Source organism: Scleropages formosus, chromosome 9, assembly GCF_900964775.1.
Source record: "Scleropages formosus chromosome 9, fSclFor1.1, whole genome shotgun sequence".
Lineage (NCBI taxonomy): Eukaryota > Metazoa > Chordata > Actinopteri > Osteoglossiformes > Osteoglossidae > Scleropages > Scleropages formosus.
In genome coordinates this window covers 26,607,806-26,632,587 of record NC_041814.1, presented here as the reverse complement: position 1 = coordinate 26,632,587, position 24,782 = coordinate 26,607,806, and the positions used below count along the sequence as shown (strand labels likewise).

The 24,782-nt window shown below is 43.0% G+C and overlaps 1 protein-coding gene across 1 annotated transcript in view; it reads right to left on the bottom strand.

Annotated features, from left to right (window-relative positions):
• Positions 1 to 4,272: 4,272 nt before the first annotated feature.
• Positions 4,273 to 24,782, bottom strand: part of LOC108937086 (M-protein, striated muscle-like) — a 37,451-nt gene continuing 16,941 nt past the window's right edge. Inside the window, exons 17-37 of the mRNA XM_029254722.1 lie at positions 20,096 to 20,292; positions 19,755 to 19,881; positions 19,027 to 19,211; positions 18,400 to 18,514; positions 16,635 to 16,791; positions 16,390 to 16,496; positions 16,191 to 16,235; positions 15,945 to 16,081; positions 14,319 to 14,463; positions 12,838 to 12,897; positions 12,653 to 12,720; positions 11,602 to 11,715; positions 10,876 to 10,911; positions 10,482 to 10,569; positions 9,720 to 9,758; positions 8,594 to 8,699; positions 8,273 to 8,436; positions 6,757 to 6,793; positions 5,830 to 5,852; positions 5,339 to 5,394; positions 4,273 to 4,896 (exon numbers count right to left, since the gene is read on the bottom strand). Of these exons, the coding sequence (XP_029110555.1) occupies positions 4,618 to 4,896; positions 5,339 to 5,394; positions 5,830 to 5,852; positions 6,757 to 6,793; positions 8,273 to 8,436; positions 8,594 to 8,699; positions 9,720 to 9,758; positions 10,482 to 10,569; positions 10,876 to 10,911; positions 11,602 to 11,715; positions 12,653 to 12,720; positions 12,838 to 12,897; positions 14,319 to 14,463; positions 15,945 to 16,081; positions 16,191 to 16,235; positions 16,390 to 16,496; positions 16,635 to 16,791; positions 18,400 to 18,514; positions 19,027 to 19,211; positions 19,755 to 19,881; positions 20,096 to 20,292 (2,285 nt within the window). The 3' untranslated portion in view covers positions 4,273 to 4,617. The remainder of the gene's footprint in view (positions 4,897 to 5,338; positions 5,395 to 5,829; positions 5,853 to 6,756; positions 6,794 to 8,272; positions 8,437 to 8,593; positions 8,700 to 9,719; positions 9,759 to 10,481; positions 10,570 to 10,875; positions 10,912 to 11,601; positions 11,716 to 12,652; positions 12,721 to 12,837; positions 12,898 to 14,318; positions 14,464 to 15,944; positions 16,082 to 16,190; positions 16,236 to 16,389; positions 16,497 to 16,634; positions 16,792 to 18,399; positions 18,515 to 19,026; positions 19,212 to 19,754; positions 19,882 to 20,095; positions 20,293 to 24,782) is intronic.

The window sequence follows — 24,782 nt, the reverse complement described above, 5'->3', positions numbered from 1 at the left end:
CCGTTTGTCCTCCGCAGTGTTTCCTGCCACCTCAACCCCCAACCCAGGGGGGGTCAGAATGACAGAGTCTGTAAAAACAAATAAAGTCAAGGCGCTGGAGAAGCAGTATTGGCTATGATTAGAAAACAGTAACAACTAGTTTAGTGCTCATCCTGACAAAATTTACATTAAAATAGGTCTTCTGTTCCACTTCTTAACATCCTTTCTCATCTGTAAATACAGTGACTTGCCAATTAATAAGGTATGTACTGAAATGATCAAATTTAACATTGTTTAAATTGTTTTTCCTGCAGGTGCATTAGCAATGATATTTACAATTTTTTAAATGGCTTTTGGAAGTGCATAGTGGAGCTCACTGGTTTCAGACAAATACTTTCTCCAGTGCACTTACATCTACAAAATGATGCTTTTCTCTGGAGCAACTTACAATATTAAAATTGCATCCCTCTTCATAGAACAGAGGATTTTTTTTTTCCAGTTTTAACAGGAGAAATTTAAGGTAAGTACCTTGCTGAAGGGTGCTACAGCTAGAGGCAGGAATTGAACCCACAATCTGTAGAGCCAAAGGCAGGAACGCCAACATTACCCTACCTGATCCTCCTCATAACCATACTATGGATAAGTGCTCAAGGACAATTGTCTCTAATATATTTATTTGTGAACCATACCACCTGGTTGGAGGGATCATTTGCAGTCACATTTTGATTTTGTAGCAAACTGTTATAATGCCATTTTGCAGATTATGTAAATTATGATTATGATGCCATTTTGTTCTAACTCATGTTGCAATCCTAGTACGGAGCGCATGGAAGTTCATACTCTCTTACAAATGCATTACTACAGTAAAAACTTTAGGGGAAGTAGTCTGATGACGACTGTTTTCATAGTGACTGTTACTGTATTTGCAAAATACATGAGTACAGAGAATATTTTGAGAATTTCTGTACTTTTCAAATCAATTACAGTGGATTCTTGACCAGAAGTATAACCTGGTATGTCGCATCTACTGTATACTTTTGCATGGGCTCTCAGGGATAGGGTTGAGGTTAGGGTTAGGGTTATCCTAACCCATTGTGAGCTTTACAAAGACTTCAGTCTAGGTGCTGCAAATAGCTGCCGGGAGAAGTACCCTTTCTCCGCTCCACTTTCTTTGTGGTCTTCTTCTTTGACGTTGGGGCACCTGCAAGGTTTCCTAGTGTCACGTTTCCATCAGCGTCTGACAAATGGGTGATCCCACCAAAGCCTCCCGTAGCCTCTGTCACATATAGCTGGCGAAGAGAGACCACAGCAGTTCATTCAAACACAACATGAGGTGTCGAGTTTGCGGCAGGAGGACAGGAGTGACGAGCAGGAGGAAAGTCTGTTGTGTCGAAAACAACGAGCGCAACACTTCCTTGTTTCAAAGCCGCTGTTTCGACACTTGCTGCAGCAGGCACAGAAAGTCTGTGCGCATGTCTTTTAAGTACGATATTTATGTAACCCTATTTCTGACAGTCCTGTTCTGGGTAAGATGGCATAAGGGGAAATAAAAAAGGGAAAAACAAACAGGCTTTGAAATGGAAAACACTTCTCCTTCTCTCTGCTGATTGCTTCTGCATATTGACCCTGCCTATGTTTCCATGGATGAGTCAAACATGCAGTGTGAAATAGAACATATCCTGTTTACTGTAAAAAAAATAAAATAAAAAAAGGCACCAAGAGTTTATTATTTCCGGTCTTCCCCAGGCCAAATATTTCAAAAATGCTAATTAAATATTTGAATTTTTAAAGTGTATTATTGAAGTAGAATTTTTTATTAAGGGTGGCATGTTGGCACAGCCGGTAGTGCTGGTGCCTCACAGCTAATGGGCTCTACAGACAGATGTTGGGTCAAATCTAGCTCAGTCTGTTTGGAGTTTGCATGGGCTTGCTCTCACAGTTCAGAGATGTGTTTTAGGTGAACTGGTGACTCTAAATTGCCCTCAGTGTGTGTCTGAGCCCTGCGCTCTTTGTTGCTGGGTTAGGCTCCAGTTTGCCGCGAGCCTGCTCAGGACAAGCGACTTCAGCCAATGTGTGTGTGTGTGTGTGTGTGTGTGTGTGTGTGTGTGTGTGTGTGTGAGCTTAATTGACATTTTCTATGATTCTGTAGCTTTTTTACCCTTTTATTTAAGATTCTTCAGTTCATATTTCATCATTTTTTATTTTTTACATTATGCAAGTTCTATCGTGATCATCTCATTTTGTTTTGTTTAACCAGTTTTAAGAATTGACATTTTTTAAAATCACTTTATAGTTTCTTAAAAAATTAATTCTTTGGTTTATTTTTTATCTTCTAATCTTGGTCTTTTTATGATTTCACCAAACACAGTACGGTAGTATATTTATCATTGTTTAGTTTCTATTTTACCGACTGGCAAATGAGATCAGGACCTAAGAGAGATGCTGTGGTGCACACAATGCCAGGATATCGTCTGACAGTCACCATTGTACGCACGCAGCCATTAGCACTGGCGGACGTACGACCAAGCGTAATTTTTCTATGTATATATATTTTTTCTTTTTTTTTTTTTTAAATTTATACAGTGTTTTTTTTTCAGTCGTATGTATGGATGGTTGAAAGTTGCACAGGTTCTAAGTAGGGGAGAGGCTGTACTGAGAGACAATAATGTCCCTAAAAAACACATTTCTGAGGTGACAAATGCCTGAACTTCATTTTTGCTATTATTTGTTGCTTTTCTATCCAACTTTCAAATCCGGCCCATTTATAGAGCAGGATAGGAGTGAATTATTGGTGCAATTAAGGGTAAGTACTTTGCTCAAGGGCACTTCAGCAGTTGTGGGAGTGAGACTTCAAACATCTGCCTTCAGGTTACAGCTGCATGTCTTTAACCGGGAAGCTGCACACCCCCCGCATCGACCAATGATTATGGCTCCGAGTGGTGCGTTTTGCCAGGGGTTTATAATGCATGCTAATTTACCATATTTTACACTGAATAAACACTGAGCCCTCACTACCAGTTGGTATCCATTGTTCTCCAGAATGTGGGATATGGGTTTGTACTTTCAGCAACTCACCTGCTCTGGATATGCAGTACATGATGAGTGGGGATGACTGACAGTGATTGACAGGTGGAGAGATATGGGAGGGAGCAGAGACTCATGGGAAAAACCTGAATGACAGGCAACCGGTGGATGTGCCACACAACCAGACGTGAAAGGTGGAGAGCACGCGTGAGGTCAATATGACAGAGGGTTGTCATCCTGGTGGCCACGGACAGCAATAAGAGGACACAGTGAAACCACACAGAGGAGGAGGTGAAGGTACTGGTGTTCCATTTATTAGTCCTTGACAAGTGGCATTGAATCAGTAGGGGGTGTGGGGTCAGGGGTTGGGGGCGTGTATTACAAAAGCACATTTTCAGCGATTGCGAATGGAGGGGTGGAACACAAACACACATCGTATTGATCCATCTGCTTCCACTGCAGAGGACAGTGCCTTTGCCCTCTACGTGAACTTCCGCTATTTGGCTAAGCCGTGTAGCTGCGATCATGGGACAGCTCTGAGCTTGCGTCACACCGTTACTTAAACAGTAAACAAAACCCAAAAACAAGCTTCTCCCGCGACCACCTTCACCCGACCCCAAAAAAATTGGATTTGTAACATAGCAAGAGCTGTGCATCACTCACATTTAGACATTACATGGATTCTCAAGAAGGTCAATGATTGAAATCATGCTGGATTGAGGCTCAAGGCTGCTGCATCAAGTCTAGAAACTTCTTGCTAATGTCAGAATCCATTAACTGTGGGTTTTAATCTTCTCCAACCCTAACCTTTGACATGGAAACTCAGGCCCTGATCCCAACCAACATGAAAACGGTTGAAAAAAAAAACTGACTGTAGTCTAAACAATTACTTTTACATGCTCCTGGTCATAAAATGAAAAACAAAAAAATGATTGTACGATTAATGGGGACAAAAATAATTTCAAGTGGTTAACAAAAGTGGGATGCAAGCTAAAAAGGCTCAGTCTAAACACAGCCTTCCTATGGGAACCGTGACTATGGGTGATTTCATATCAATTAATTAATTAAAATAATTCTAATACTTTTTCCCGCTAGCATGTTACCCCCATGAAAAGCCAATATAAAAATTAAACACAGGGATGCTGTAATTTAATTTATCATCAGTGTTGATAGTACCTGGTCTGGGCATTTGGGATTACAGAACAAATAAGAGAACATCCTACTAGACACTACTCCACTTGTAAAATGGTCAGTGACATGTTAATTTGGGGTTTTTAATCGCTGGTAAATGTTTTACTAGAGGCCAAGGGGTGAAGAGGTAACTAGACATGTGACTACAGGATGTTTCTCAGAACCAGACCAGACTTTCTAATCCAGTTTTTCAATGGGCTGAGTAACAACTACCATCTATTAATGTTGCAGTTACTCTTGCTTTCTTGCTTTTACCCCACAATCCTGCAGAATTTCATTTGCAGGGAAGAAAGTTCACACATTAGGGAATAACAATAAAAACTTTTCTGAACCATTGTTCCAATTTTTGCATAATCAATATATTTGTTTTTTTCTTTACACTTTTAGAACGTACACATGTGTTAAAGTTATAGGGTTAGCTGTTTATTTTTTGTCCTTCTTGCCGGCCTTGGCTAGATCCTGGTCATCCGGAATGAAGACACTTACGGTGAAGTCTCCACTCTCTGTGCCGTACTTGTTCTTCACCAGGATGCTGTACCTGCCCGAGTCGGACGTGTTGACCTGGGTGATGGTGAAGCTGGCGAACTTGCCCGACTCAAACTTGAGGATGTAGTGGTTGTCGGACACCAGCTCCCGCTCGTTCTTCAACCAGGTGACCTCTGGGACCGGGTCGCCCGAGATGTTGCAGGTGAGGTTCAGGGCCTGACAGGTAGTGAGAAGCAGGGAAAGAAACACCAGGATGGCCAGAAATACCACGGTGCATCATTGTTTTAAGTGTGGTCTGGATTTCCTTGCGACTTTCTCTCAAACAACACCTAGTGTTCATTTGTTCTTATACAGTATTCATATTTAAATAACATTAAAAAAAAGTATGTTTGTGTCCCCTTGAGGTCACACAAACACCTGAAAACATTTTACAAGCAAAAATATTCAAAGTTAAAGATTTAAATTGTTGCTGTGACATATCTGAACTTGCGTGTAGACAGAAATCCAGTCCCAATGCAGAGGGAATTGTACACATGGAAGATTGGAAACCCGTATTTCCACACAGAGTGAAAAGGATGATGGGATTTGAACCTGTGTGTAAACACCTCCCACACCTCTGGAGTACTCAGCTGGGGAGGATCAGAGGTGAACTCTTTACCTTGCCCTCCTGGATGGTGACCACGTCTGGCAGGCCTCCAGCAACGCGGGCTCGATCTGGAAGAAACGAGAACGATGAGGGCGCCGCTCACAGGCTGGGAGAGGACTGCGCCATTCAAAGGTCAGATATATTATAAAGTGTAACAATTCTTCACAAACCCCACGGTGAAAACCACTGTCTCCCACCATCTCACTTTCATTACACTTATTACGTCTAAGACCTGCGAATCCATCAACCTCAAGATTGGCAGCTCTCTCAGCCAATGGCAGCACAGATTTTCATTTCAGCTCATTAATAGTATAAAAGCTTGAATTGAATTGAAGGCTTTATTGTCATTGTACTGCTGTGCAACACAATGAAATCGATGTCAATGGCCACCGCGTTGCCAAATAAAGAATCCGCCCTCCAGGTTGCGCTTGATTTTGCCACTATTGTGTTTTGTTTTACAGATTGTGAGATGTCCAGATGATGTCCAAACAGGATGAGCTTACTTCTCTCTGCGATCGCAGCCGCCCTGTGGAAAGAAGATGAAGGCAGACACAGCGTTAGGCTTGCTGGAGCCAGGAACATTTGGACAATTTGTTTATTCGCAGGAAGAACGACTAAGCTGAGCCTTCCTTACACTGCCTTCTCATAGCTATTTTTAGGAGCATTGTAAATGACCACTTTTGGCTCGGGAAACATAAAACAAATAACCTGTTAATTCATTTGTTCCGGCTGCCAGAAAAATGATACGACAGCAGATGTTCTGCGTACCACCCACAACTGCGTAAAATATGTTTTTAACACCAAGTACCATTATATAAGCTGTTTGCTAGGAAATATCAACCAAAAAGGCTTTGATTTAAAATTTTCCCTTAAAATAAGAAAGGTCTTCTTACAGCGCTGCTTGAAAGCTTGTGAGGCCTATAGGGATGATCTTTATTTTTGTGTAAAATATTAGAATAAACTTATAACATCTAAATGTTAAATCTTAAAATAACCTTATGTAATGAATAAGTGATTATGATTTACACACCTGATTCTACTTATGCATTTGGTTTAACCAATGCAACTTGGGCTTCACTTATGTTTGCATCTGCAAAACTACTTCCGTGTTTCTACTACGCACACGATTTCATCTAAAGTAACATACGGAACTGGTCGTCACACACCTACTATTTCGTGTGAGAAAGTGTGCTTCTCATTCAAGATAAAACTAAGGTACGCAAGGGGTTCACATACTTTCAAGCAGGACCGTATGTTTGCAGTATTAAATAAAGCCAGTATTAAATACAGCCATGAAGACCAAAGCGGTGATGAGGCTGAATTTTTTCACTAAAACTAAAACTGTGAGCTAAGGCAGTCACTTTGGACAGGAACGCCCGTTAAAAGAGCTGAACAAATGTAGTTTTATTCTGCTCTTGATGTTTACTCACTTGAGCCTCTGGAATTCTGCGTAGGCATCGTCGAATGCTGAGTCAAAGGAGAGAAAGGTATGAGTCAGCAATGTGTGCCTGTTGACATTGCAAAAACAGGAATGGGGGCCTTTTGCATGAGTTACATTTCAGCGGCACATCAACAAGCCGCCCCCTCATTTGCGAGAGGTCGTTTAGTGGAGTCACGCTAAAGTGCTCTGGTATAGAAGCGTTTAATATGGGAATACAATTGAGAGATACGGACCTTCGGTTTAAATTGCAGGATGGAAAATAAGGCAAATAGAAAAGAGGATGAAGGACGATCTGTTGTAAACTTAATAGTAAAAATCAGAGGTTGATAGTAACAAGTTGCGTTTACTCTGTTACTTGTACTTAAGTGCATTTCTGAAGAAATTGTATTTAGGAATTTGTTTTATCATCAATATTCGTTTAAACTTTCACATGGCCGCATTTGTAAAAAAAGAAAAGCTCATTTACGCTGTAATATTTTGGTAACTCTCTTGCCCTGTTTTAATTTGTCACATTTAATGTTTTTACCTAAAAGTAATCAAGTCATTTGGGGGTGCAGGGGTGCAGTGGGTTGGACTGGGTCCTGCTCTCCGGTGGGTCTGGGGTTTGAGTCCCACTTGGGGTGCCTTGTGATGGACTGGTGTCCCGTCCTGGGTGTATCCCCTCCCCCTCCAGCCCTACGCCCTGTGCTGCCGGGTTAGGCTCTGGCTCTCCGCGACCCCGTATGGGACAAGCGGTTTCAGATGGTGTGTGTGTGTGTGTGTGTGTGTGTGTGTGTAATCAAGTCAGTTTTGCTGCAGTCAATGAGCAGTTGCAGTTTTTCCCTTGCAGTGTGATCAATCACAGTTTTGAACTGCCTTGATTGACAACCTAGTTCATTCACAGACAGGAGATGTTTAATATTCTGTATTTTTCATTCTAAAAGAGTTAAAGAGGTCTCATTTTTAAATTATGCTATTCAGTGAGCCAAGATGGGTGCAGTGGCGTAGTGGGTTGGACCTCGTCCTCCTCTCCGGTGGGTCTGGGGTTTGAGTCCCGCTTGGGGTGCCTGTGTGTGTATTCAGTGAGCCCCTCCTGTTTTATCGGGATAACGATATGGATACGCTCACAGAAACAGCATTTTCCTGGTTCCTAACATGTTAATTGTATGTTAAAGACTGAAAGAATGGAGGACTGTAAACATTTATATGGGTTAAAAAATGACTCATTTCAATACACTCAGAGTACAGTTGCTGTATTCTAGTTCAGTTATATTGCATCTTTAGTGTTGTGGAGGAGAGCAGGTGAACATTTGATTGTAAAAAAGTTTTAGTTTTGGAAATATATGTTAATTAATGCTGAGACCTTCATTAATGCGCCAATTGACTCATGAAGTAGAGAGTGTGAAGATCAGCAATGCCAGTACACAAACATTGTATTTTTTTAATGTTAACTAATTTATTTTGGCCAGTCACAAAATCCTGGTAGAGTCAGGGTCAGTGACAGGTCCTGGATGAGCTCAGCTCACCTTGCCCAGACAGCTCCACTGTTCTCCGGACACCACCCTTGCCGTCGAAGAACTCGATGGCGTACTTGCCCTTGTCCTTCTCTGTGGGCTCACTGATCTGCAGCCAGAGCTGCTCTCCAACCACACCACTCTTGATCCGCTCTGTGAAGGCGATGGCTGCATCCCTGGGGTCAGGGGTCAGAGGTTAAATTGGAGAAGGGAAGGCCCACAAACATACCCCAAGACTGTAACCTATCAATAGACATCCAAATATCCAAATATAGAGAGAGCTGAAGAGATGCTGACAGACAAAGGCAAGAACAGGAGAAAGTGCTCAATTACCTGTAGTGCCAGGTCACATGGAGCTCGTCGTTGTAGTAGTTGACGAAGGTGTAGAGTCGGATGCCCTCTGCAGTGCTCTGGATCTTCAAGGGGGTGGCAGAATTGGCTTGCGAGACATAAAAGAAACCTCAGGGTGTTGGAACCAGCCTTTGATGAGGTCTGCACCGGTAGGTTTTCAGATCTGCATTTATCTACTCTTTATGTGTGGCACCACGGAACCATTCATTTTGGCAAAACAAAGTCAGCGAGGTTAAGGAAGGTAACTTTGTGCAAAGGGGACACAGTGTAACTCTGCTGAAGGTTATTTAGAAAAAGAATTCAATACAGTGAGAAAGAGTGCATATGTTATATTATATTGATATATCGAGGTGGGGGGGGGGGGGGGGCTGTGTTGCACAGAGTTTGGCCAGGTTCTGCTCTCTGGTGGGTCTGGGGTTCAAGTCCCGCTTGGGGTTCCTTGCTACAGACTGGCGTCCCGTCCTGGGTGTGTCCCCTCCAGCCTTGCGCCCTGTGCTGCTGGGCTCCAGTTCGCTGCGACCCCCCCACTTGTGATAAGCAGTTTCAGATGATGTGTGTGTGTGTGTGTGTGTGTGTGTGTGTGTGTGTGTGTGTGTGTGTGTATAGAACTGTGTCTAAAGGAGTGCCTGCCAGCAATTTGAGCATCTCATAAAGTACCTCATTAAATATCTGTTTAGGCTCTTCTTGCTATTTTTCTTTTACCTGATGCCTTTGTCTAGGGTGACGTATATTGCAAGTTTGGTACACGAAGCTTCTTACAGTTATATAGTTGGATATTTCTGCTCTATCAATGCAGGGTAAGTACCTCGATGAAGGGTATTACCACAGGAGTGAAAATTCGAACCAGGAACCATCAGATAACCAGTGTGTGTCCTGCTGCCTCGTCATTAGTTTCATACAAGTTAGACTTTTATAGCTGTTACTTAATAAGGTACTTTGGGAAGGTTTTCAGTTCATTTGGTCCCGTGGCGTATAACACTTCTTCTGGAAAAGTGCAGCCATAGCATGTTGACTTTGGAGACACCACTGATCTTTCACCTCTGAATCGATTTCACGAGAAAACTGCAGATCTGACAGCACAGAGTCCATTAAACAGAGTGCGACTTACCGATAACGCTGAACACTTTGTTCATCAAGTCTTTGAAACCTGAAATGCATTAGGCAAAGTATCAGTCGCCTTTTTCATTATTCAGCCCTGACCGAACGCGTGCATATTGATGAGATATAAAGTTTTTAAGCATTTCTTAATATCAGTAATGTGAAAAAGTGTTTACTGCAACATGCCATGTATATTTGTGAGAGGATCTGTGGTGTGTCAATGTTTTACAGTGTTTAAAGACACAAATAAGAGATATTCCGGATGCATAAATTCTCTGAGACTAATGTGAGTCAGGATTCTCAAACCATGACCCTGGAGAACCCCAGTCCAGCTGGTTCTATATTCAGAAATGATCCATGCCTGGAAAATTTCAACCACCTCTTTACCATTATTACATTTATTAATGTAGTTGACGCTTCTCCAATTTACTGTCGGTTTACCCATTGATACAGCGGGGTATTTTTTACTGGAACAATTTTGGGAAAGTACTTTGCTTAATGCTCCTAAAGACATAGGTGGAATTCAAACTTATGATATTCAGATCCGAAAGTCGCTGTCTTACCACCATGTTACCTTCTGCCCATTATCAATTGAACCCATTTATTTCTAATGACCATCACCATGTTCTTGACCTCAGCGACTGATACGTAGCCGTGTTTAGGGTTTCATATGAAACCATCTGGAATGAGAGTCTTGAGGACCACGGTTCAAGATCCCTGCTGTATGGTTTTGCTCAGTGCACTTAGACCTTCGACTTCCAGCTGCAGTTACCTTGGTCAGTCAGTTTCAGCACAGAGGTGTCCGTTCCTCGGTCATCCTTCACTATGACTTTGTAAATACCCTGGTCTTTCTTGGAGATCTGCGGTGGGGGGAGACGGAGCAGGAGTTAGTGGCTGACCTTGGAGGGAACTCCCTTTTGCCATTTTTTTTTTGTGCCAAACGGGAGGAAACTGGAATTCTGGTTCATGAGAATTCCCAAAACCAAGCATTCGAAAAGACAAGCTTTTCTCCCCTGCCTTGGGTGCTGCAGGACGCACAGCGACGACGGAGGAGCCAAAAATACGGGTCAGAGCATTTGCAAGCAAAACGAGGCCCGGACTACGTCCACTACGGCGGCAGCGTGTGTTAGAGGTCCCAAAATGTCTCTGCATCATCTAGGACTTACTGTTCCCTCCGTCCCGGGAGCTCTAGCTGTACCCAGCTGCAAGCAGACACATACATTAGGTTAGCGTGCGGCCTGGTTCGCACACTCTCCTCCATCGATCATTCGTAGGGTGGGGGGGGGTCAGCAGGCCACAAGGCTCAAACGGCCCAACAGCTTTAACCCGGAGCAACAGTTCCGTCCCTCGAAACGACCGGGCCTCTCTTTTGACAGCACTCACCTCTTCAGTGGTGCCCCCAAGGGAGGGGGGGAGGTGGCACAAATGACCATTCATAGAGGAGCCTAAAGTTTACACTAGACAGGTATGTGGATAGGTATCAGTCTGACCTAAAAGCCTAAAAACGCTAAATTTATGGCAATATACTGGTGAATATATTAACTGTATTACATTTTGTCCATTGCTTATTACATCGCTCATGCATTTCTGCAGTAAAATTGCATTTGCAAACTCCAGACCATGTTGGAATGTTAAATATGAGCCCTGAATGGAACAAGTATATTTTAATAAGACATTTCTATGATGCCTGTTGTTAAAAGTAGATGCCCAAGTAGAGCTTCCTGTTCAGGGATAAAAACATTCAGCTGTAACACACACTGTAATAAATACACATTGTAATTATTAATTACTGAATTTCCCCCTGGGGATCAATAAAGTATCTATCTATGGTCCTCCTGATCTGTGGGATTGTATGAGAGGCCTTTCTTTGGCCAAACCCTGTGACTTCTCACCTTGGAGATCTCCAGGGTCAGCACCCCCTCGGTGAAAGACAACTTCTCATCCACTTTCAGCTCCCTTTCGTCCTTCTGCCAAATGACCACCGTCTCCTTCTTAATGTTCCCCACCTAGAAGAGGCCACAGGGAGGAGTGTCTGCTGAGCTTCCACATCCATACACCAGTTCTGCCCTAAAGAGGTATCCACTGGAACCCTGAGGACCAAGTTTATAATAACTATGAAACCTGTAGAGCTGCTTAAATATACCATCTGACCATACAAACTGAGTTCTTATTATTATCATTATTGTTATTATTATAATATTATTTTCTATATCTGACACTTTTTTGCAAAGTGATTTAAAAATTTTTTACAGGGTCATTTTTACTTTATCACTTTGGTGCCTTGCTCAGAAGTATTACTGCAGGAATGGGATTCAAACCTATTTCTTTTGAGTGAAAGGCAATGGCTTCAACCACGACACCACCTGTTGCTACAGATTACACTGCAAACACCATCCCTATTAAGGGAATGGCCTTCAAAAAATTTGCCTGTGCTGGTTTTGCATCTGAAAGGATGTATTTCAGTTCTTTCTTTTCCGCAACCAGACATAAAATCTTGTGTCAATAAGAACATTTTTCAATTTTTTGTCAAGGTACAGTTTCTTTATACTGTCATTTCTTGTATTAAAAAAAAAAATGTATTGGACTCCTGCAGCACAAGCGTGGGTTTATTGCTGAATTATTTTTTTCTTATTCGTTGTTTCACTGGCAGCGTTGCTTGTTCTTGTTCTTATTCTTGTGAACACTGAGTTGATAACAGCAAAGAACTGATTTAAAAAAAAAAAAATCTGTGTAAAAATCGGTGTAATGGGATGGTTCATTGACAATCTTAAGCAGATGTTCTCAAATGTTAAGAAACCCCTATGCGTTATCTCAGAGTCCCTTAACTCTGATTATAATGTCTCTTAAACCACAGTAGAGTTGATACTTCCATGTTTCATACTTATAAAACCAGAAATGATGTGTTCATAACCCCAACGGAACCCCTATTTCCTAGAGTCGTACCTTGCATTTCAGCACCACACAACACTCTGGGGTGACCTCATAGCTGAGGAACTCCACAAAGTGAGGACCTGCATGAATAAACATCGAGCACTGAGGACTCACAGCAGCAGCGTTTACACAAAAGATGCTCACAAGAAAAAAAAGAGACTGAAATCAAACTTCCAAAAACTGCTCAATGTTCTCACCTTGCTTTCTAAAAAATTCCTTCCTCTGAAACTCGGACTGCTTTCTGAGGTTGTCGAACACTACAAATGTGAAAGATGGAACTTCAGGGCATTTTCAGAGTTGCTGTGGTTGTCACTGTGAGTAGCAGGCATGATGTTTTACTGACTTTTCTTGGAAATACTGCAGGTTCACATCCTAGCCTTGGAGAAGTTGATGGAGCCAGAACATTTCTTTGAAACACTCATCCATATTAACAGATAGAAGCATCACATTGTTCTGTATACATTAATTTCTTCAGCAGACACTTCTCTCCAAAGCAAGTTCCAATGAGCTCTATGTAGTGTCATCAGCCCACACACCTTAGTCACCATGGTGACTTACACTGCTAGATACACTACTTACACTGGGTCACTCATCCATACATCAGTGGAACACACTTGCTCTGTCACTCACACACTATGGGGGAACCTGAACAGCACATCTTTGGACAGTGGGAGGAAACCAGAGCACCCAGAGGAAACCCACACAGACACGGGAAGAACACGCAAACTCCACACAGACTGAGCAGGGATCGAACCCATGTCCTCTCGCATCACCCAGGCGCTGAGACAGCAGTGTTACTCGCTGTACCACCATACTGCCCGCAGTAAAAACAGCTACTAGGCCAATTAGGTACCACACTGATTTCTGTACAGGGAGAACATGCAAGCTCCACACAGACTGAGCAGGGATTGAACCCACATCCTCTCACACCACTCAGGCACCCTGAGACAGCAGTGCTACTTGCTGTGCCACCATACCACCCCATTTACTCATTTACCTCATGCTCTTCTCCAAAGAGACTTATAGTGTTAAGCTACCTACAATAATTTGTGCTGTAGGTGCTAGTGATGCTGAAAATGAACTGAGAAACTGAACGCCTTGAAAATTACTACTTTCCAGCCAGAGTACTCAAATTTTTGACTGGGTATGTATTTTTCTTTCTGTGGTTAAAAATCTGTCCATGGGAAACAAAGAGAGTCTACATCAAAGATAAACTCTGAAAAGCCCCTGGAAAGAAAACCAGAACACTAATGCTAAACCTGCTTCCTAATCCCTAAAACCTTCCTCCCAACCATAACCCAAAGCCCTTGCACCTAACCCCTGACCCTAATTCTAAACCCTAACCCCTCACCTCTACTCTTGTCCTGACCCCCAACCCATCGCCCACATGCAATGCTGTTACTCAGAGCGACTCAGAACCAGAAAGGAAGACTTTGGTTGTGGTATGATCCCAAGATCTGGATAAAACATTCAAGAGTGTGACAATCTCATGGTGACCCCTGGCGGTGAACAGTAGACAATTTTGTGATAGGAGGAAAGCTGGCTGTGCTATGCTGTTTTTTTATGAAAATATATCTGCTGTATCTGTGTATTCACACTGAAGACTTAGGTACCCAGATGGAGTTCTGCTGGAGCTCAAGGGCCCATAAGTTTTGACCTAAAGTGAACTCTATCATACCATCCCCAATGAGCACCAGGCTGGACTGATTGGTGGCCTTCCCATCCTTCAGCTGGAAGGTGTAGGTCCCCTCATCAGAAGGCCCCAGCGACTCCATGAACATCTCGATGATACCAGTGTTCTTGTCGAAGTTCATCTTGTATTTCTGGAGAAACACAGGCCAGCCACGCAAAAAGTCAGCTTTTGACTCAGTGAAGCCAAGCCATTTTTTATGCCCCTTTCTGTCTTTTTTGTAAGCTTCACCAAATCTGTTGTTGTTTGGTGCACCTGTGTTCATGTTGCCCTTGTTTATTTCCTGGGCCTTTTTTTCAGAGAGTGCCTAATCAATAAAGGGCTTTCTAAAGGAAAACATTGCCCTTCCAGAACTTTCCACAGAAACACAAGGATTACTAGAGGGGAATGAAAGGCCGTTGCAAGACTGCATTCTATAATTGTCCCAGATTTTTCCAATTATGAATATCTGCAGTATGAAAATTTCTTCCACTGGGAGAATTAACCCTTGATTTGTATGACAGCTCTGATCAGTTCTGGAAGGTTTTGTACACCGTTCTGGAACCTATTAGGGAATATTGCATGATCATACCTGTGATATGTTGCAACCTTTTGACCTTGACCCCAAGCTCCATGTATGTGGACATATTTGTAGGTCCTCAGCGTGTTATGTTTACCTCCATTTACTCATTTAGCTGATATTTTTTCCAGAGCAACTTAAAATTATCTACCCATTCATAGAGCTTGGTAATTTTTACTGGAGAAATTAAGGGCAAAAACCTTGTTCAAGGGTACTATAGCAGTAAGGGGTATTTGAACCCACAACTTTTAAAACTAAAAGCAACACCCCTAACCATTACTACCAGACACACCATGCTTAATGTTGCTGTGATCCTGTGCTGTCCAAAAAAAGCATTTATACATATTCATGGTTTAAATATATTGTATATAAATATATACTCTGTGTATCTAAAACAGAATATTGCAGGTAGGATTTCCACCTGCAGATAGAGGCTAGGATGGAAAGAGATGTGTAGTTGGTCTAACAGTGACACTTATGCAGAAGTATCTTCCAGCTTATGGCCAGTCTATTAAAACATGTGTGTTATAGCAGGTATTCTTTATCTTCAAATTAACATCTGAAGTCTTGGAAATGGGGGGGGTGCGGTGGCGCAGTGGCGCAGTGGGTTGGACCACAGTCCTGCTCTCCGGTGGGTCTGGGGTTCGAGTCCCGCTCGGGGTGCCTTGCGACAGACTGGCGTCCCGTCCTGGGTGTGTCCCCTCCCCCTCCGGCCTTACGCCCTGTGTTACCGGGTTAGGCTCTGGCTCCCCGCGACCCCGTATGGGATAAGCGGTTCTGAAAATGCGTGTGTGTGTCTTGGAAATGAGAAGGTGCTTCATCTTCTTGTAGTTGGTATACTGTACGTGCTGAAGAGGGACAGCTGAGGACACTTTCTGAGGGGTGTGTGCCCATATTTGCAAGTGCAGTGACAGTACTGAATATGTAAATTTGTGTGTGTGAGTCATTTGTGTGGATTTTTTAAGGCCCTTATGTGAACAGGTTCTCTGTAGGGATTTCAAGGAAAAATGACTGAGGATTCCAGTACGGACTGGAAGGTTCTGTTGAGGACGCACCTCTCCGTGGGTGAGGATGTTATCATTAAACACGTAGTCGAGTTTGGCGTTGGGAGAGATCTTCTCGGCCTGCAGCCAGAAGCGCACTCTGCCTTTCTCCAGCAGCTCCACAGCCAGATCCGACTTGAGGGGGATAACTAGAGAGAAGGCACAGCCGCACCGTACCCAGTTAACATCAGGGAGTCACTGCGGTCCGCAGTATCATACATACCGTGCAACTGGTACTCAGTAGTAGCTGGTACTCACTGGGAAATTTGTGATCGTGGCTGATCTTCAGCAGATCCTTCAAGCCTGTCAGGGGAGAACATGGATGAACAGCTCTGCCACCAGTCCCTATCTCTTTAGGGGAAACTTGGTCCTGAGTGTTGTTGGACGGTTTTTGGGGTGGGTAGGACAGGTGACTCTCAGACAGATTAGAAGTACCCACCCCAGCAATGGGACTCACCCTCCTCGGTCAGGGTGTAGCTAGCAGAGACACCATCAGTGTGGGTCACCAAGCAGGAGTAGATGCCCAGGTCTTCCAGGTCTGGAGTCTTAAATGAAGCCTTTGACCTGGGGGGCCATTCCCAAGCACCCAAATTTAGTGAGCTCCAAAGAATGGTCTCATATGACCCTTAAACATAATGATACAGTGCTCTGGAGTCAAGACAAAGGAGCTACAATGACATCAGTTATTATGATATAACTTACTTCCCTGCCTTGGTTTCCACAGTCAGGCGGGTAGAGTCTGTAATCTCCTCATAATTTTTGCACCACACAAATTGTGAGTCCGCCGTCATCTGAGTACACTCAAAGTTCATCGAGATCACACCTTCATCGTCGACGTTCACCACAATCTCTTGGGTGCCTAGGGACGAACCAAACACGGCATACTCTTAACAGCTTCCGTTGGATTGTCTGCGTACGTCTTCCAGTAATTAATTGATAAATACATCAGACTGTGAAGCCCATTGCAGAGCAAAGGGGAGGGAACACATCGCTGGAAAACATCCAAGTATACATGTTTATTGCTTGCAGTATCCGCGTTTACAGCTCACAGTATCCATGTTACCATGCACAATCACCTGGGTCTAGTCAATATGCTTCACTAACACCTGCATCTAGTTGCCATGCCTCCCAGTTGCCTATTTACATCTTTGTACTCAAAATAAGAAGGGGCTGGCTAATTAAGAGAGAACACACTGTGATACCTCCTTCCTAAAGCCCCAATGAGGACAATATGTGGTATGGTCTTTCTACTCTGAAGCAGTAAGTCCAAATCCCATCTCCTGTTGCAATACCCTTGAGGTAGGTACATAGCCTAAAATTGCTCTTGTGAAAGGGTAAATCACTGTAACTGTCTTTGAAGAAAAGCATCAGCTACATGAATAAACATTTCTGTCCAAACCTGTGTTCTCTGCCTGCACTTTCCTTTCTGCCGTCAATATTATCCCTGACCACTATCCAGTCTTGCATTTTCCAAAATAAACCCTGCACTTGAGCACAGCGAGCCCAAGTCTGAGTGCCATCCTGGAGAAAGAATCAGGGAGTACCACAGACTGCAATTACACAATTACTTATCATGAAATTACTCCCACATGTAAGATACCTTGTTCACATATAAGACACTGCAGGGGGTGAAAGGAGCCTAAAATTCAGATTACTGACAGCAATTCCCCTTGAAATCAGAATAAGTGCAAGTAACACCCGTATCACAGAGTACAACAGGGTATGTCAAGGAACATCACATTCTGAAACCTGTTGCAAAGACAGAGTGCAGATTAACCTCTGGCCGTTACCCTCCTTGATATAAACCATATTTCACACGTCCTGCAAGGCCAGGATCATTATATCACCTAACTTTTAGGTGTCCTTGGATCACATGTGACCTATTGGTAGTGATGCCTAAGGCAGGCTCTGCTTGGCCCTCCGATGTCTCCCTTTAACTACCTTTATGTTACACTCATCAAAACATGACCTGACCTTTTTTTCATACCTCTGCTTTGTTTCAAGTATTTGTTTTATTTAATTTTTGCATTGTTTCTTTGATTTTTATTCTTCACTCAGTAACCCATAAGCATCTTAATCAGCTGTATTTTTAATAATGTGCAAACACTGGAATTCCAGCATGTTCTCAGGGAGATTGTCAATACTTCCATTGCCCTTTGAGAAAAATAATGCAATTCTATGATAAACTGGCTATGCACTCATGTCCTGTTTTTCTCAAAACGTTTTAATTTACATCTTTGAGGATTTTAAAGGTTTTTATTAATTGAGCCCTCTGCTTTCTATTCTGTAAATTTAACAATTTCTCACCTGGCACAGTTACACTGTTTTAGTTATTGTCATATATATGATTATATGAAATACATGCTATTTGCTTTATTAACTTTTAATGACCTTGCCAGACTAAATGAGAGTCTAGACCCCTTATATCTCATAGAGCAGGAGATGATTGGGGTCTTCGTGGGCTCACCTGGGCGGGTCTGTGCAACAACAGGTTCTGTCACCTGTGAAGGCTTGCCCACCCCGGCCTTGTTTTGTGCACGCACACGGAACACGTATGACACACCCTCCTTCAGCTTCTCAATCTATACATGGGGAGAAAAAGGAAAGAACATCCTGGTCCTCAGTTTTTACCTTTGCTTGGAATCCAATCACTGGCAGTCATTGTCAGTAATACTGCAGCATCCAGAAGTATTCAGACCCTTAACAAAATCACAAATTTTACTGGATAACAAAATGATACCTTTGTCATCAAAAAATTTAAAAAAATAATATTTTTTTTAATGAGTAGTATTATTTTAAATTTAAATATGACATGGAACAAAATTTTGAAGCATTACTTTGCTATCTAGTAATATGTAAATTAAATAAATTTCATCAAGGGTCTGAATACTTTTTCAAGCCGCTGTCAATATCTGAAAAACTGTTTGCCCCCTTTGCCTTTTAACTGTTTATTGGTCAAGTGGAAGCAACTTAATACCTTACTGAAGAAATTCAGTCTGAAGTGTACCACTGGAGACCATTCTCTGAGGCTGGACAGAAGCCATCATCATGAACTACTAACCCCCAAGGCTGGCAAATGATAGCACACACATACCTTCATGTACGTCTTGCCTGTTGCTTTCTCGTTGACACCCTTCCAGTCCTCCTCTGGTGCATCTGCCTCCTTAATGTCAATGTAATAGCCATTGACAGGGTCACGGCCTTGGTACACTGGGGGCTTCCACAGCACCACCAGGGAGTGCTTGCGGACCTCCGACAGCTGGAGGTCATAAGGTGGTCCTTTGGGCAGAGATGGAGGAGGGGGTAGAGCAACAGATCAGAAACATGCACAGAAAATCATGGACAGCTCAGCTATAATGTTGATGTGAGACTTTGTAGAATCACAAATTGCTAACAATTTAAGTAGTATTTTGACAGGTATAGGTAGTTGCAATGTGGCATCTTCGGGAGTACACACACACACACATTTTCAGAACCGCTTGTCCCTTACGGGGTCACGGGGAACCGGAGCCTACCCGGCAACACAGGGCGTAAGGCCAGAGGGGGAGGGGACACACCCAGGACAGGACGCCAGTCCGCCGCAAGGCACCCCAAGCGGGACTCGAACCCCAGACCCACCGGAGAACAGGACTGTGGTCCAACCCACTGCGCCACCGCACCCCCATCTTCGGGAGTAGCATTTTTCTATTTTTGGTAGGCTTACAAATCTGAGTGTACTGTAGTTCCACATACCTTAGTCAGACCCTGTAAATGAATCTATACTCTTTTCAAAGGTAAGCTTACTGGTTAAGAGATATGTCAGTCACTGAGTTGCCACGGTACCTGGTACAGCAATGGTCCACTCCTCACATTTGAATATGTCACTGGGCTGGGAGGGAATGCCTACGCCCGCCATGTTGGCTGCACGCACCTGGAACTGATAGAACTTATTCTCTTTCAGGTCTGTCACCTAAAGCCAGAAAGGAAGAGGGAAATAAAGGTGAAGAGGGTCAGCCTGGCAGCCGCAGCTCTTTCAAGGATGAAGGTCTTGCTGAAGTGTCTGAGCAGAGACAGCTAGCAGGCTAAGGTCCACAAACTTTGGTTGTTTAATCCGATTGCCATAGTAATATACGCTGAATGAAATGATAAGAATCCAGTGGTAATGCGTCACCAACATGACCTACCCTGTAGGCCCTCTCGCTGACAGCCTTGATGTTGGCTTCATGCCACTTGCCAGGGACACCATCTACGACCTCCCGGTAGTCCACAAAGTAGCCAGTGATGTCAGCTCCGCCGATGAAAGTAGGCTGCTTCCACCCCAGCACCATGGAGTCACGAACACTCTCCAGAACAGTGATGCCATATGGTGGGGCTGGGGATGCTAGGGCAGCAGAGGCTCAAGTTAGTACATTTAGTCCCCCTGGCATGGTGGAAGAGTTGACCATCTCTCTCTGAGCAGAGACTAGGCCACTTTCAAGTCCTCCTGTGTCAATGTTTCCCTTAATCAATAATTCTGCAAGTATTCAGGCAATTTTAGATTCTCTCAGAAAAATTGATGAAACATGAACAAAGCAAAAAGAAATCAAAACTGCCCGTTCCAGTCCTATGTCCCAGAACAAGAGTGGCACACATTTGTCTCAGAGAGAGATTGGTCAGAGAAGTAGTCATTTATTAAAAGGTACTTGACAAGTAAGTCATTGCTGATACAGGAAAAGGTTGGATTCTCCTCTTGGACTGAAATTGAATGCCAGTAATTGACTACTTCCGTCTCTTCCAGCCTGGTATTACTCCACCGAGTGTGTACAAGACACATCTGCACGAAGTGTAGCACCAAAAGGAAGGGGTACCATTTTGGTTCCACAACGTGGGATTACCTGTCACACAAACACACTGCTGGATTTCTGGTGGCTGGGTGCCTAATAGATGGCTGAGCCCTGGTTCTAAAAAGTCCCAATGACCTATCAGCAGTGTTGTCTGCTGAGATCTTTCCAGTGCCGTCCTCCAGGCCTGCAATCATGCCTACTCATGGCGAGGAGGACCACTGCCGTGAATGCAGTGAGTTAGCCGTTGTGACGGTAGCTGAGCAAAGCTCAAGCGTAGAGGTGCAATGATTTTAGGGAAAACCATGTGTAAATACCAGATGACTATGAATGTTTACTGATGGGCTATTTATTTCAGTGGGTTAAAACCTAACTGATTCTCTGTTATCCGGGTTTACGTTCTGGAACTTCAGACTTCCATTTTCTTGTTTTATAGTACATCCAAAATAATGTCAACAGGGTTGCCATGAATGCAGGTTATTGTTGTTTAACTTTAAATCATTGCACTCTCAGTATTTATTTGGGCACAGCTGAACTTACCTTTTACAGTGGGGTCCCTGTTAAATTGTGGTCTAGTGAAAGCATCACACCCACATCTTCACTGGAATCACTGCATTTCTGCCTTACCTTTATGCAGCTTGCTGAGCTGCAATACCTGAAGTCAATCTGTTGTGCCTTGTGGACTATGGCAACACATCACCAACTTCATAATTTGTTTCAAATATTGAAAAAATGTTTTCAATGCCAAGATTGTACACTAAGTAAGACCACGTCCAACAACTTGGAAATTGCCACAAAACGGGTGGATGAAGCCTCTACTAGTAGCCTGTGTCAGGAGCCTCTGTTCTTCCACTTTCCTTAGAATCAAGAGCAGCTTGAACCTGGATCATTTCAGCAAGTACTGGAAACAAAAAAACAGCCAATCCCACCTCTGCTGTGTTTTGATTTCAACGCCCATCCTGTGTTTTACCCTCGTGTTTTCATCAGGTTCACAGCTGTCTGACTTCAGAGCAGGAGTCCCCAGGCTGAGATTTAAAATTTGAACACGTGGAAGATCAGCACCGGGAACACAAACAGATTTAGTTGTGTGTGCCATTTTATTTTGTTCCGCCAATCTCCCGTATTACCAGAAGGAGCATGGATTTGACTGCGGGTATGATGAGGCCTACCGCATTTTCAAAAGACCCTTCATCAGAAGCACAGATTGTCACGCCCACAACCTCGTGCCAGACGACTGCACCTGCAGCGGATTGGGGAGATGGGGTATAAAGGGGCTGCTCCAACGCACCGGTTTACGGAACCTCATTTGAGCCACTGCAGCCTCAGCGACTACTCAACACTAACCTTGTCTCCTAGTTTCCCCGATTCCCTTTCCCCGTGTCTTCCCTGTATACCCCTGATCTGTTTCTCTGGCTTTCGACCCTTGTCTTTGTTCCCTGGACCCCGTCTCTGGTTTTTCTTTTTTGGTATGACGTTTGCGCATCGACATCATCCTGCCTGTTCCTTGTTGACTTAGACGAAATAAAGCACCAGCAATTGGGTCCAGTGTCTCTGTTTCTTGTGGACGCCATGACACAGATATTTTTATGGCAGAGGAGGACGACTAACTTATTTAATTCCTTGTCATGTTGAAGGTTTTGGTGCATATGCTTTACTCCAAGAGAGATAAAGACTTTGCATTTCATCAGCAATAAAAATGGCTTCTGCACTTGGCAAGAACACGCTAAAGGCTGCCAGTGTGTATAGAAGGGAGCAGGATACTTTAAACCAATAAAACAGTCTGTATTTTTACAACAGATTTTTCCCCAAAGTGAGCTACATCTCCTCAGAGAATTAAACATCAATCCAAGTGTTTGTTTTCAGCTAAAGTTCTAAATACGGCATGAGTCACAAAATGTGAAATCTCTAATAAAATGCAAGTGCAATGAAAAAAACCAAAAACTTTGTCCTGCTACATGAGTGGAAAGTTTCATTGGTCCATTGTCAGAGGAAGAAAGTCAAACAAAATGCAACCAGAAATGTCCGATAAATGGGCGAATCTGGTGAGAAAGTGAATCGCAAACGTAACTGTTTCCTACATCAAAAATTTATATGTACTATAAAGACATTGTCCAAAATGGGAAGTATTAATAAGTTGTTATTGAGAAAAAGGCAAAAATATCCAAAATACAAAAAATTGGTTTGGAAGAACAAGAAAAGTGCTTTTGTATCCAGTGTTCGGGAGAGTTTTGGTCTCACCTGTTGAGTCTCTGCTTGGTTGCTCTCCTCCGCTTTTGGCCGGAGTGTCTACTGAGGACTTACGTTTCTGCCTGGCTGTGTCCGACCCAGGACGGCCGGCAGCCTTGGCCTCCTCCCTCACTGGGGGCCCTACCGAGTGTGAGCTAGGGGCCCCAGGCTCAGAGCTGGCCTGGGCAGGGCTCTTTAGCAACGTGTCAGGGGTGTGCCGGGCGGCCTCATGCACGCCTGCCCAGCTGGGGGGCATGTGCTCGGTTAGTCCACCTGCATTACCCCCCAACGCTGGACACACACCGTGAGGAACGCCGCCCCCTGCGGGAGTTAGCAGAGGACAGCAGAGAGAGGCAGAAGAGAGGCGAGAGAGATGCACTTAGAGATGCAAACACGAGTAGCAAAAAAAAGAGGGAAACAAGACTACAGTATAAACAATATTAAACAAGACTTAAAAAGCAGCTAAAATCTAAAATTAATTCAGTCTTCATTTTTTCCCTTTATGGTATACATGAAAAATGAAGACAAGATGGTCACAGGGACATCTGGATGGAGGAACATGCAGGAGATTAATAAAGGAAATGATTCTCACTTTATTTCACCCTTTTCCAAATCTGGTAATGAAGAAAACTGGAATTTTGCAGAACTAGTCAACTCAAAATCAGTTTTTAAACTTGAGTTAATGTGTATAGTTTAAACCCTTACCCTGGTTTATGAGCATAATAGCTTTCTGGGAACTTCTTTAAAACCAAATTCTTGTAAACTGGGGTCTAATTTAAGAATAATTTAAATGGAAAAAATTATATACAGCCCTCAGGCCAAAGATTCACCGATTCATTTGAATGTATTTATTAAACTATTTCATTTGTTTTATATATCTACACGTTACAGTTAAATAACATGGATGCGCTCCATTACCAGATGGGTTTCATAAGAGAGACTGAAACAAACTTCCAAGTGCAAAGCCAGTGCAGACTGGATTATGGTCTGGAAGGGAAGCATTGAGTATCAAGTTTTGACAAAACTTAAGCACACAAGCATGTTAAGGCCCTGTTATAATGACACTCTATAAATCTGGCTATTTAAACGTCATGCTCTGTCAAATTTGCGTAAGAAATGTGTGTTCAAGAAAAATATACTTTTGAATTTGGATATATTTGCTGACATAAATTTCTTGACTGATTTAAATCACATAAGCCAAAATATCTGATATCATACATGTGGCAAACTGCATTTAAATGCTTAATATAAAACAAAAATTATTTAATTTTTTGACACTAAAAGTACTACTTTACAGGTTAATATTCCAGAATTTACCTTTAATTTGGATTGATTTCCTCTTGAAGTCTACATATAAAAAAATATGTCTACCAAAATTTTTCAACTTAAGTTCCAAATTTGAAATTTCTATTTTTAAACCTGGCCTGTTTCTGGCAGTAGTAATACTTATGTTTAACAGAGTCATTTCTACTGTGATAAAGAGTGAAAGGGAGCCTGACCTGTTAGCATTGGTTAAATAACAATGAAGGATTGGAGAACAGGGGAAGATGAATCAAGCACAGTGGGTGGAACAGGAGTGCTGGTGGTGGAGTGCTACCTTTCAAATCAATGAGGGGGACCCAGGCCTGTCATGCTCCAAGGAACGAGGTTGTGCGGCAGAGGGTGAGGACACGACACAGTGTGGAACGCAGCCTGAATTGTAACCACCATCATGTTGGATCACATGACCCAAACCAGAGGAAGTCTACAAGTCCTTTACTCAAAGATGAAGTGCACAGTAGGAAGGGGTTTCAGGAGTACTGGTTGTAGTGTGTTCAGGAGGAAA